The 15,167-nt window shown below is 35.5% G+C and overlaps 1 protein-coding gene across 1 annotated transcript in view; it reads left to right on the top strand.

Annotated features, from left to right (window-relative positions):
• LOC149792314 (limb region 1 protein homolog) overlaps nt 1-15,167 on the top strand; it is a 45,331-nt gene that overhangs the window by 21,831 nt on the left and 8,333 nt on the right. The window contains exons 5-7 of the mRNA XM_089970890.1: nt 2,961-3,037; nt 11,210-11,287; nt 12,363-12,436. Of these exons, the coding sequence (XP_089827016.1) occupies nt 2,961-3,037; nt 11,210-11,287; nt 12,363-12,436 (229 nt within the window). The remainder of the gene's footprint in view (nt 1-2,960; nt 3,038-11,209; nt 11,288-12,362; nt 12,437-15,167) is intronic.

Below are 15,167 nucleotides of genomic sequence, written 5' to 3'. Positions count from 1 at the left end.
TGGCATTAAACCATGTCATCATACAGACATCAAGCAATGTCATCATATTGACATCAAACCATGTCATCATATTGACATCAAACCATGTCATCATATTGACATACTCACATCAAACCATGCCATCATACAGATATCAAACCATGTCATCATATTGACATACTCACATCAAACCATGTCATCATAGTGACATCAAACCATGTCATCATATTGACATACTCACATCAAACCATGTCATCACACTGACATCAAACCATGTCCTCATATTGATGTCAAATCAGGTCATCATACTGACATCAAACCATGTCATCAAAGTGACATCAAACCAGGTCATCACACTGACATCAAACCATGTCATCAAACTGACATCAAACAGGTCATCACACTGACATCAAACCAGGTCATCACACTGACATCAAACTAGCCTATATGCTGACATCAAATCAGGTCATCTCCTTGACATAAACAAGGTCATCATGCTGAAATCAAAACAGGTCATATAATGATATCAAACCAGTTCTTCAGACTTACATCAAACCAGGTCATATACTGACATCAAACCAGGTTTTCATACTGACATAAACCAGGTCATTACACTGTTAAGAGTCTAGGCTCTTACAAAAAGTAACAGAAAAAAGGGAAGACATCATGCTTTGTAAAATTTAACAAATAATTTTTTTCCCTAGAATATCAAGTGAAAAATGAGATAAAAGAACATATGGTTTTACAATCAAATCCAAAAATAATCCAAGAATTAAAAAAATTGAAGTTCTAGTAACAAAAATTCCTCAATGAAACTGAATTAGAATCCCGATGAAATCCAAAATGGAAGACGATGATGACATTTGTAATCTGCAAAGTGCAATCTCTTGTTGAATCACAGAAAATTTTATTCCAGTTTTTTTATTCTGTATAAATTTCGATAAATGTCCTTAACCAAGAAATAATTTAGAGCACTAGAATTTCTAGGGAAAATAATCACTTGAAATTCAATAATTTGAAGAAAATAAAATCTCAGTCCAAACTGTTCACAACAACACAACTTAACTTGTCAAAAGTTTAAAGCCCACTGACTACTTCTGTACAAAACATTAGATATAAGGTTAACTTAAGATGCAAAACAGATTCCCAGATGAGGGTCACATGGTCATCTTTCTAGAACAAAATAGAAACTTTTTACATGCCTAACATCATGTCCTCCTCGTATGGCCTTAACTGAAATCAATGACTCTTATTTTGGGAAAAAATTTATATAAAAAAGTTTTTTACCAGAACTGCCACTGTTTCTGAATCAAGGTCAGGAACTAGGTCAGCATTAGATACAGTGTCTCTATTATTAGTTGTTTACATCAAAAATAACAAAAATAAGTCAGAACTGAACACTGTTCTAGACACTATCAAATCCAGTTAACAAAGTTGCATTAGAATAGCATGTAATAAAATTTATAAAAAATAAAAGCTAACAAATAAGTCAATTACATATTCATAACAACTGACATCAAACCAGGTCAACCACTCCATTGGCCTAGTGGTTCGAGAGTCCGTCTTGGATGCGGTAGGTCAAGGGTTCAAACCCCAACTGAGTCATTCCAAAGACTTATAAAAATGGTACTAACAGCTGCCTCGCCAGGCGCTCAGCATTAAGAGGTTAGTGTTAGGACTGGTCGACCTGGTGTCAGGATAATGTGACTGGATGGGACATCATGCTACATGTCTGTGGCATGATGCCCCAGTGCTAGACATCACTATTAACTGCCACACTGCAGACATCATAGCGATATGACTGCAAAATTGTTAATGCTATGTTAAAATTCCAAAACACACCCACACCCAAACCATGTGATCGCACTGTCATCAAACCAGGTCATCAGAATGACATGAAACCAGTTCATCACACTGTCATTAAAAATGATGTCTGTGATTTGGATTTTTAAAGTAGCTTTAACAGTTGTGTAGTCATATCGATGCACTGTCTGCAGTGTGGCAGTTTATAGTGATGCCTAGCATTGGGGCATCATGCTGCAGACTTGTAGCAAGACGTCTCCACCCAGTCACATTATCCTGATACTGGGCTGACCAGTCCTAACACTAACCTCTTAATGCTGTGCACCTAGTGAGGCAGCTGTTTGTACCATTTTTATAAGTCTTTCTTATGATTCGGTTGGGGTTTAAACCTGCAACCTCCCGCATCAGAGGTGGACACTCTAACCACTAGGCCACTGGGGCAGTCTCATCGAACCAGGTCTTCACATTGACATCAAACCAAGCCATCATACTGACATCAAACCAAGCCATCATACTGACATCAAGCCAAGCCATCATACTGACATCAAACCGATTTGTCACACTGACATCAAACCAATTTGTCACACTGATGTCAAACCAATTTATCACACTGACATCAAACCAGATCATCATACTGACATCGAACCAATTTGCCACACTGACATCAAACCAAGCCATCATACTGACATCAAACCAGTTTGCCATACTGAAATCAAACCAGGTTTTATTGACATCAAACCAGGTCTTTATACTGGCATCAAACCAGGTCATCATACTGACTTCAAACCAGGTCATCACACTGACATCAAATAAGGTTAATCTACTCTGATTTGCAAATGTCATTTCATGAATTCATCGTTTTTTGTAGACAAAATGATGCAGGTGTCAAGAAAGTTTTCGGTACATGAATTTTCAGTATTAATAAACATTTTTGTTAGGAGGAAAAAGAATGAAAGTGTGATGGTGTCAAAGGATATAATCTTTCAGTACATGAATTCAGTGTTGATACACATCTTTATTTGCAGAGAAAATGATGCAGGTGTCAAGGTTTAGGAGAAATTTGTCAGTACGTGAATTTAATGATGATAAACATCTGTGTTTGCAGAAAAACGAATGTCACAGTTTACAAGGAACCTGTCATTAGATGATTTCATATTGAATAATATTTGTATTTGCAGAGAAAAGAATGCGAGTATCAAGATTCAGGAGAAACTTGGGATATCCACTTGTAATGCTGATTTTATTAGGCCTCACAGTAAGTAATTTGGACTTAAATTTACTTTGATTTAAAAAAGATAAATATAATAATTGCTTGATTCATAATTAGCTACAATAATTGTTCTAACTTTAATGTAGATGGGGCTTGAACAATTTTTATATGTACTGGTTTGCTCATCAGTGTATTTTTGGTTAAAATTCACTTTAACTTTACAACTAATTCTTGTAATATATGGACCTGTGGTTTGGCATTGCTGTGAATTTTGTATAATCCTGTGGCTTAACATTTCAGGCAACTGTATGTCAGTCTGTGATCTGGCATTAGTTTGAACTGTAAGGGCCTATGATCTAACATTGTTGTGAACTGTATATTGTCCTTTGTTCTAACATTACTGTGAACTGTATAGTGTCCAATGATCATACATTACTGTGAACTGTATAGCATCCAATGATCAGACATTACTGTGAACTGTATAGTGTCCAATGATTATACATTACTGTGAACTGTATAGTTCCAATGATCATACATTACTGTGAACTGTATAGTTCCAATGATTAGACATTACTGTGAACTGTATAGTGTCCAATGATCATACATTACTGTGAACTGTATAGTTCCAATGATCATTCATTACTGTGAACTGTATAGTTCCAATGATCATACATTATTGTGAACTGTATAGTTCCAGTGGTTAGACATTACTGTGAACTGTATAGCATCCAATGATCATACATTACTGTGAACTGTATAGTGTCCAATGATCATACATTACTGTGAACTGTATAGTTCCAATGATCATACATTACTGTGAACTGTATAGTTCCAATGATTAGACATTACTGTGAACTGTATAGTATCCAATGATCAGACATTACTGTGAACTGTATAGTGTCCAATGATTAGACATTACTGGGAAATGTATAGTGTCCATTCATTAGATACTACTGTGAACTTTATAGTGTCCAATGATTAGACATTACTGTGAACTGTATAGTTCCAATGATTAGACATTACTGTGAACTGTATAGTTCCAATGATCTGACATTCCTGTGAACTGTATAGTTACAATGATCAGACATTACTGTGAACTGTATAGTGTCCATTCATTAGATATTACTGTGAACTTTATAGTGTCCAATGATTAGACATTACTGTGAACTGTATAGTTCCAATGATTAGACATTACTTTGAACTGTATAGTGTCCAATGATCATACATTACTGTGAACTGTATAGTTCCAATGATCAGACATTACTGGGAAATGTATAGTGTTCATTCATTAGATATTACTGTGAACTTTATTGTGTCCAATGATTAGACATTACTGTGAACTGTATAGTGTCCAGTGATCAGACATTACTGTGAACTGTATAGAGTCCAATGATTAGACATTACTGTGAACTGTATAGTGTCCAATGATCATACATTACTGTGAACTGTATAGTGTCCAGTGATCAGACATAACTGTGAACTCTATAGAGTCCAATGATTAGACATTACTGTGAACTGTATAGTGTCCAGTGATCAGAGATTACTGTGAACTGTACAGTCCAATGATTATACATTACTGTGAACTGTATAGTGTCCAATGATTAGACATTACTGTGAACTGTATAGTGTCCAACGATCATACATTACTGTGAACTGTATAGTGTCCAGTGATCAGACATTACTGTAAACTGTATAGTTCCAATGATTAGACATTACTGTGAACTGTTTAGCATCCATTGATCAGACATTACTGTGAACTGTATAGTGTCCAGTGATCAGACATTACTGTGAACTGTATAGTTCCAATGATAGACATTACTGTGAACTGTAGTGTCCAAATATCAGACATTACTGTGAACTGTATAGTTCCAATGATCTCACTTTACTGCAAACTGTATAGTTCCAATGATCTGACTTGTACGTGAACTGTATAGTTCCAATGATCAGACATTACTGTGAACTGTATAGTGTCTGATGATCAGACATTACTGTGAACTGTACAGTTCCAGTGATCAGACATTACTGTGAACTGTATAGTTCCAATGATCTGACATTCCTGTGAACTGTATAGTGTCCAATGATCAGACATTACTGTGAACTGTATAGTGTCCAATGATCTGACTTGTATGTGAACTGTGTAAGGGCCTGTGGTCTGACTTGTATGTGAACTGTGTAAGGGCCTGTGGTCTGACATGTATATGAACTGTGTAAGGGCCTGTGGTCTGAATTGTATGTGAACTGTGTAAGGGCCTGTGGTCTGACTTGTATGTGAACTGTGTAAGGGCCTGTGGCATGACTTGTATGTTAACTGTGTAAGGGCTTGTGGTATGACTTGTATGTGAACTGTTTAAGAGCCTGTGGTATTACATAATTGTAAATTGTATATTGGCATGTGGCCTAACATAACTGTGATGTATATGTGCACATGTGATATATTAATTCTAGCTAAAATTATATTTGTGATTTTCAGTATTATTGGTAGCTCTGCTGGTCATTGAGTTGATGGAATGGTCTGTTGTCCATCATTCATCATCCATCCATCTGTCCATTAGCACAAGTTTGTTACCGCTATGCCTCCTTATTAACTGGAGGATTGCCTTGAACCTTTGCACACATTCATTCCATAGTCAAGTTGGTCCCAAATGAAAAAGGGTGTTGCTTGGACATCAAGTATGGTCACCACAGTGGCCATCTTCTTGTTATCGCTATTCCTCCTCAATGGATGGCCATATCAACATGGGGTTTTCACAAAAGATTTCTTATGATGTTTGATTAGTTATAATTGAAAATGGTGCTAATATGACATCAATATGGTCACCTTGGTGCTACTATGACATGAATATGGTTACCATGGTGCTATTATGACATGAATATGGTTACCATGGTGTTAATATGACATCAATATGGTCACCATGGAGCTAATATGACATCAATATGGTCACCATGGTGCTAATATGACATTAGTATGATCACTATAGTGGCAATCTTGAAAATCTGGTCATCACTACTTAACAGATGATAATGGTTTTTCATCCAAACACTTGTGATGTCTAGGTGGTCCTAAATATAAATGATGTTGTTCTAACATCCAATAAGGTGACCATGGCAGCCATCACAATTTTTTTATCACAACTCTAGTTAAACAGTCGTATTGGCATGGGGTTTTCACCAGAAGACTTCTGATGTCCAATTGTTCTGACATGCAATGTGGATGCTTTTATCTGTCACTGCCATCTTACCTATGTTCATATGGGTTCAAGTATTGGACTCAGCAAATGTAGGTATGTGAGAAAGCTTTCCAGTAGTTTCCCATGGGTTAATAGTTCTCATGGGTTTTCCTGGGTTCTTCCTCTACCAGTTAAACTGGCTGCCATGAATAGCCTACCATGTGCTGAAAAATGGAATTCAACCCAAAACAATAACAGCATTCTTTTGAATGGAAAGTCATATCTTGAATATATTGTTATCTCTACTCTTCTCCAAATGAATGGCTATATCAGCATGGGGTTTTCACCATTAGACTTCTTGTCATATCTAGTTGGTCATAAATGAAAATAGTTCAGTCATACATTCAATATGGCTGTCATGATGACTCTTACAAATTTTGTTGTTATTACTCCCCTTGAAGTGCTGATCATTATGACATGGGATATTTACCAAAAGACTTCTAATGATGTCTACTTTGTTCTAAATAACAATGGTACCAAGCTGAGATCCAATATGTGCACAACAGTAGCTAATTTGAAAGTCTTGTTGTCCCTGAAGAATATCACAAATACTTTGAACACTCAACAGTTAAAAGGAAGACGTGGTCTTATCTTGAATTCCTTGAAGTTCTTGTCTCCCTTGAAACATCAGTCCCATCTAGGGACTCTTGTTCTACATTACTCTGCCCATAGATGGTAAAAGGTGCCAGTATAAATAGACTTCAGGAAGGCTTAAATAAAGAGCAAGTTTGGCCAAAAATGTTTGGTGAGCAATAACAACAGAGTGAGGCAATCAGTCTATACTTCTGTCACTTCAGATAGAATAAGTTTGCCAAATGTTTCAAAATTATGTCACAAATTAAAGGAGTTGTATGTATATGTACATATATAAACAATACAGTATAAATTACAGGAGTTGTTTGTACATGTATGTATATAAACAATACAGTATAAATTACAGGAGTTGCATGTACATGTACATATATAAACAATACAGTATAAATTACAGGAGTTGTATGTGTATGTATATATATAAACAATACAGTATAAATTATTAGGGGTGAAACAGTTCATCAGGATATGAATGCATCAGTACTTTTGCTGGACCGATACACATATCGATACAAGAGATGGAGAATTGATACAAAACAATACTTAGTGTATATGTTACTTTAGTCTTCAGCAGTTATAAATAATTATTATTAGTTCGCCTTCTTATTATTTAAATATAGAATTCATCTGAAACAGCATCTGCAGTCCTAAGCACTCATTTTTATTAGTAAAAACGAAAAAGACTAGTGAGAATACTCGCTCGCCATCTGTAAATTCAAAGTCACATGGTTCATAATCTGCCCCAGTCCCCAATTTGATGCTAATTATCTTAACCCAGTAGCATGTTCGGCATATACAATACATTCAAAACGTGGTCCACATGTATAATGAAGTACTTTACTCATCATTTGGTAGCCAATTTTACACGAAGTTTTTACATTGAATTTGATCTTGTCTACTTTGGTCAAGTTGAAAGCTACACTACTGGTATGTTACATTCAGATCTTATTGGTGGTTACTACTTGTTCAGGTCAAGGTGAAATAATAACTACCAATTAGCAATCAGTGTAGCTTATTCTCTGTGTGACAGATGGGAAGTACAGGCAAGGCAACAGAGAAACTTTGCTCTAAAGTCATTGATATATAAAGTACTTAAACAGAGATCTGTCAGGGATTGTAGTTCTGTGAATCCTGCAAAATATGTACAAATTGGAGAACAGTGATGCACGAGAACTCTTGCAAATTAGTTGAAAGTCCCGCATATGAAAATGTGCTCAACGAAGTATACTATTTTTATTCAGCCATTCTTGTCACATGTTTTTCGGTAGACAACTGTTTACTCATTTGGGGTCTTCAAGCACGATGAAAATGGTCGTTAAACTAAACTGTGCCCTGGATTAAGCCTTATGGCATAGTTTGAACCCTCCGTGAAGGAAGTTTTACAAATGTGCATATAAAATACGGGCAACCTAGCAAACCCCAAATGTCTGATTCCTGGCTTGGTTCATTACGTTTTCATTTGCCAAATGCTGGCTGGTGATAGTGATGTTGACAATAATTTTAAAGTTATGAAGGATATTGGATTATTGGGAAATTGTTAATGGAGATACCAGTGAGTGATTTTGAGCCTGAAATTGAAGTTAAATACGAGTCAGATGTAAAAGGATATTGGATTATTGGAGCTTGGAAATTGTTAATGGAGAAACCAATGAGTGATTTTGAGCCTGAAATTGAAGTTAAATACAAGTCAGATGTACATGTTGGATGGAGAAAAATAGAGGACATGACAGTCGGTCTCTCTTTCAGTGACAGTGGTATTTTTAAATTAAATGTAGAAATGGGCAGAATACTGAGCCTAATTAAATTACAGACAATTTAAAAGTAGAATGCAATTTTTATTTTTTATCAATCAGTTTAGTCCTGTGAATCATATGTTACAAAATCATATATGCCTATCAGGGTTAAGATAAACTGAATAAATATGGATGAAAAAAATGAAATTAAGAAGTAAAGATATTTAGTTGAATACCTCTGTCTGCACAAGCAGACTATGGCATTGATTGACTGAAAATCTAAGTACAGTATTATGGAACAGATAAGAATTCTGGCTTGGTAGTCAATAAACTACTGATTCAAGAAGGAAGTTTATATTTAGTGAAAAATCTTTTGGAGCAGATGTATCCAAGATATAATATCTGTGAGCTCTGGAATATTCTAAACAACAGCCACAACAATGTTTCCCAAAATCATAAAGTTAGCAGTGCATTTGACCTTTAAGAAAGAAGCACAGAAAATTATTCATACACAGATAAGGAACAGAGTATGCTCAGAAATAATTAACAGATTAATACTCATAAACTAGAGATGGCATTTTTTTATAAAGATTTTGATTTCAGTAGAACTATAAAAAAGTGGAGCATGAAGAAAGAGAGACAGATATTGAAGTGTTAGGTAAATATTGAACCATGACTGTTTCCTCCTCCCCCTCCTTTTCCACTCTCCCCTTCAAAGGGTGAAGTCCCTGTAATATAAAATCCTAGCAACATCTCTTCTTAAATTGTATATGAGGAACTCGTTTGAAATTTCTCTTTTTATGCAGAGATATTGAACCAGTGAATGAGGGTGATGTTGGAATAAAAAAAATTACCACATAATCAGCATGGGGGCAGATTTCAAACAGATTATGTTTATCACCTTGTGTAAATTTTTAAAAAGATATAGAATAGGACTGGGTGTTGTCATTAGTTTTCCTTCTTCACTAATAAATACAAGTACCTGTGGCCACAGCAGTCTTTTGCATATGCAGGAACTACAGTGTGATAGATTTTGTTGGTATTTGTCCTCATTCCCATGCCGGATTTATTATAGACGAGATTTTCTTAGCACAAACAAACTACTTTATTTATTCTGCTTCAAAGATAACATGGTAATGTCTTCCATGTTTAAGTTAGACATGAAATTGGTAATAAAATGTTTTCAGAGCAATCATGCAGTGCAAAACAAAGGGCCTGGTGGCTAAAGTGAGTTAAATGGAATGTTTCATCATCGGAGTGATTTCTGCAATATTGACTGCCTTACTGGGAAGTACTTATTAGGGTCCATCTGTCCATCCATCTGTCCATGACTGCATCTCTTAAACTGCTGGTTAAAAATTTACCACACTTCATAAATAGGTTGCCCATGCAGTGACCATCAGTGACAGTGGTATGATTTTGGGGTCTATCTCCTGGGGCCCCTAGAGGTAAAACATACAAAGTTTCAGTTAAAATTAAATTTGTTTGTGATTTTTTTTTATTCATTATTTTTTTATAACAAGCTTTGTGAATGCAATCATAGGAGTAGGAAACAATACATAAAAGAAGTTTGGGTTGTGACCACTGGACTAAAGTTTAAAACAGGGACTTGAGGAGGACTTTTAGGGTATGGCCCCAGGACCAGAGACCAAAAAGAGGGTCTGGAAGAGTTATCATGTAAGAAAAACATAGGATTTGTCATGGTGAGTCATGGAAATAGCAGTTTTTATTTTTGTGGGTATCAATTTTTATGTTTTTTGTGGTTTTGTATAAATTGACACCTTATTTCTATTGCATTGGATTATATCCATGATATGAAATAGACACTTAGTCATCTTATTTTCATTGCATCACACTATATCCACCATGAAATGGACTGTGCTATGAATCACCTTTTGGCAAGGGACCACTGTTTCCATTCCATTGGGCTATATCCACCATATGAAATGGACTGTGTTATGAGTCACAATAACACTGTTTTTCCATTCTAATTGTCTGACCATACCCACTGTATGAAAAGGACCATGTTGTACTGAGGTGTCACATAGGAACTTAACACTGTTTCCATTTCTGTGGTCTGACCATGCCCAATAATAAAGGGACCATGTTATACTGCAGTGAGATATAGGGAGGTAAAATTGTATTTCCATTCTTATTGTCTGACCATTCCCAGTATTTAATAGGGACCATGCTATACTGCAGTGACATATAGGGTGGTAAAAATGTATTTCCATTCTTATTGTCTGAACATTCCCAGTATATGATAGGACCATGTTATACTGCAGTGAGATATAGAGAGGTAAAATTGGATTTCCATTCTTATTGTCTGACCATTCCCAGTATGTGATAGGGACCATATTATACTGCAGTGAGATATAGGGAGGCAAAATGGATTTCCATTTGTATTGTCTGACCATGCCCAGTATATGATAGAGACCATGCTATACTGTACTGAGATATAGGGAGATAAAAATGTATTTATATTCTTTTTGTCTGACCATTCCCAGTATATGATAGGGACCATGTTGTACTGCAGTGAGATACAGAGAGGTAAAAATGTATTTCCAGTCTTATTGTCTGACCGTTCCCAGTATATGATAGGGACCATATTGTACTAATTATCATATGGGAATGGAATATTATATTTACATTCATTCTCTCTGCAGATATTTGGAGTGTTGATGGTGACACAGAACATGTTCCAGTTGTTAGTGGGAATTAAGGCACTGCCTGTTGGTGCCAAGGTAAGTGGGTAATTTAGCTGCATTCAGTAAGAAGAATGATTTGCATTCTTAAGGCATAGGGCAGTTGGGTCTTACAGCATCTCCTGTTTAGTCAATGAATTTTCAACACAGTTGACACAAACACATTTAGGTTTTACAGGAAGTCCTGTCTAGTCAATGAATTTTCAACACAGTAGACACAGACACATTTAGGTTTTATAGGAAGTCCTGTCTATTCAATGAATTTTCAACACAGTAGACACAAACACATTTAGGTTTTATAGGAAGTCCTGTCTAGTCAATGAATTTTCAACACAGTAGACACAAACACATTTAGGTTTTATAGGAAGTCCTGTCTAGTCTATGAATTTTCAATACAGTAGACACAAACACATTTAGGTTTTATAGGAAGTCCTGTCTAGTCTATACATTTTCAACTCAGTAGACACAAACACATTTAGGTTTTACAAGAAGTCCTGTCTAGTCTATGCATTTTCAAGACAGTAGACATAAACACATTTAGTTTTTACAGGAAGTTTTGTCCAATCTACGAATTTTCAGCACAGTAAACACAAACACAATTTTTTACAAGAGGTCCTGTCTAAACTATAAATTTTCAACACAGTAGACACACATTTGGGTTTTACAGGAAGTCTGTCTAGTCTATGAACTTTCAGCATGGTCTGGAATTAAGTAATGTTGTAATGTTAACTTTTAAATAGAGAAGGATAATGTAACATTGTTCTTGGTTAATTTCTAAGTAGAGTATAATAAAGTATAGTTATCAGTTAATTTTTAACTACAGTGGGAGTTAATATTTAAGTAGTGTGGAAGTGGAGGACAGTTGACAGGCTTTATTTCATGGAGGAGGAAGAAGTTATTTCTTGCTAATTTTGAACAATATGACTTTAGTCTTATCTTTAATTAGAACATCATATTGAATCATTTTTTGTAATTTTTTATGCAAAGAAGAAACGGTCAGCATAATGTTAACTCTGTTTGAAAGAAAAAAGAAAAGTATTGAAATTAATCGACCATTTTGTATATAAATTGTTCATCGGTGGAAATTCATTTTTTTAATTGTTTTTTATTTCAGGAGACAGTATTAGGAATTACCTCACTTTCTGCTCTGGGATCCATTGGGGCAGGGCTGGAAATAGTTCTTATATTGTATCCTTGGTTATGAGCTAGGTCCGTATGTGTGTGTGTGTGTGTGTGTGTGTGTGTGTGTGTGTGTGTGTGTGTGTGTGTGTGTGTGTGTGTGTGTGTGTTGACTTAGACACTCACATTACAGATCCAATGTGTTGGACATTGGACATAATTGTCCAATACATTTGTCTGATCAGTATGTTTTTCCAGTTGTTTAAATCTTTCTAGTCACAAAGCACAAGATAAAAACTTTTAACACTCTCAGGTCACAAATCACAAGACAAAAAAGTCAAACACTCTCTAGCCACAAACACAAGCAAGACAAAAGATTTAAACACTTTAGCTACCCAACACAACACAAAAAATTAAAACATTCTTTAGTCACAAATCAAAAGACAAAAGATTTAAAGCTCTCAAGCCACAAGACAAACTATTTAACACTCAAACCACAAATACAGGATACAAGACAAAAGATTTAAAACTCTCAAGCCACAAGACAAACTATTTAACAATCAAACCACAAATACAGGATATAAGACAAAAGATTTAAAACTCTCAAACCACAAATACAGGATACAAGACGAAAGATTTAACACTCACAAGGCACAAATACAAGATACAAGGTAAAAGATTTGACACTCTCAGGCCACAAATGCAAGACAAGATGTGCCGGAACATGTCTCCCATATCTGCACTAATTTATCACCATGGCTGCCTGCCTGCCCTGAGATTTCATTGATTCTAATAAATATATTTAAACCTGTTTAACCAGTCACACAGACGCAAGTAAAGTTGTCTTGCCATTGTGACCCTGCATGATCTTTTATTCTTCGTGAATAAGCCAATCAAATTTTCTCTTCCTGATACAATATTTTTGATCAATGAAATGGGTACAATCAGTGAAGTGTGTAAGTTTTATTGTGTTGTTGATGACAGAAGTATTTTGGTTATGCATACTCATGAAAAGTGAGGAAATTTCAGCACAGGTAGCCATGGTGATAAAAGAGCATAGTGGATTGTTATCATTGGCTTGCAATTATGCAAATTTCCTGGACTTTTCAAAACCCTATAATTGAACAAGTGTAGCAGGATATGTACTGTACTGTGCTGTAGACATTATAAGGTGATTTTTAACTACATTGTGTGGCAGGTTGTCAAGACATATCCAACATTAAGAACAAAATATGTGTAGCATAAGAGAAAAGAAATTCACAACACCTAACTTGTCAGTTAATTTTTAAGTAAGTGGAATGAAGTAATGTTGTCAGTTAATTTTAAAGTAGAGGGTGATAAAGAAATATCAGTTAATTTTTAACTGGAGTGGGATCAAGTAATATCAGTTATTTTTAAGTAGAATGGGATCAAGCAATAATTTTTAAGTAGAGTGGAATAAAGTAATGTCAGTTAATTTTTAAAAAGAGTGGGATAAAGCAATGTCAGTTAATTTTTAAATAGAGTGGGATAAAGTAATGTCAGTTATTGTTAAGTAGAGTGGGATAAAGTAATGTAAGTTAATTTTAAAGTAGAGTGGGATAAATTAATGATTTCAGTTAATTTTAAAGTAGAGTGGGATAAAGTAATGTTGTAAGTTAATTTTAAAGTAGAGTGGGATAAAGCAGTGTCAGTTATTGTTAAGTGGAGTGGGATAAATTAATGATTTCAGTTAATTTTAAAGTAGAGTGGGATAAAGTAATGTCAGTTATTGTTAAGCAGAGTGGGATAAAGTAATGTTGTAAGTTAATTTTAAAGTATAGTGGATAAAATAATGTCAGTTCAAACCCTGGCCGAATCATACCAAAGACTTATAAAAGTGGTACTAACAGCTGCCTCACTAGGCACTCAGCATTAAGAGGATAGTGTTAGGATTGTTCAGCCTGGTGTTAGGATAATGTGACTGGGTGAGACAGCATGCTGTATGTCTGTGGCATGATACCCCAATGCTAGACATGACAAAAAAACTTCTACACTTACAGACATTGTAGCAATATGACTGAACAATTGTTAAAACTATGCTAAAAATCTAGACCACACATACACTCTGTTTGTGTGTATATATATAAATATATATATATATATGTGTATATATATATATATAGAGAGAGAGAGAGAGAGATTAACACTTTGAAAACATAAACATTGATTTCATGTATTCTTGGCATCACTGATGATTTGCCCACCTGCTTAACACATTCGGTTGTCTGTGACCATGGACAACTCAGCATAACTGAAAATTCAAAACAAGCAATCTGTAATCAGGTGGAGAGAATGTCTGTAATCAGATCAGGTGGAGAGAAGGTGTGTAATCAGGTAGAGAGAAGGTCTGTAATCAGATCAGGTGGAGAGAAGGTGTGTAATCGGGTAGAGAGAAGGTCTGTAATCAGATCAAGTGGAGAGAAGGTGTATAATCAGGTGGAGAGAAGGTCTGTAATCAGATCAGGTGGAGAGAAGGTGTGTAATCAGGTAGAGAGAAGGTTTGTAGTCAGGTGAAAAGAAGGTCTGTAATCAGGTGGAGAGAAGGTCTGTAATCAGGTAGAGAGAAGGTCTGTTGTCAGGTAAAAAGGTCTGTAATCAGGTAGAGAGAAGGTCTGCTGTCAGGTAAAAAGAAGGTCTGTAATCAGGTGGATAGAAGGTCTGTAATCAGGTATAGAGAAGGTCTGTAATTGGGTAGAGAGAAGGTCTGTAATCGGTTGGAGAGAAGGTCTGTAGTCGGGTAGAGAGAAGGTCTGTAATTAGGTGGAGAGAAGGTCTGTAA

Source organism: Sinohyriopsis cumingii, chromosome 9 (assembly GCF_028554795.1).
Source record: "Sinohyriopsis cumingii isolate HCF-2022 chromosome 9, ASM2855479v2, whole genome shotgun sequence".
In the NCBI taxonomy this organism is placed as follows: Eukaryota; Metazoa; Mollusca; class Bivalvia; order Unionida; family Unionidae; genus Sinohyriopsis; species Sinohyriopsis cumingii.
The sequence above is the reverse complement of the archived record's forward strand: the minus strand, read 5'-3'. Positions and strand labels throughout refer to the sequence as shown.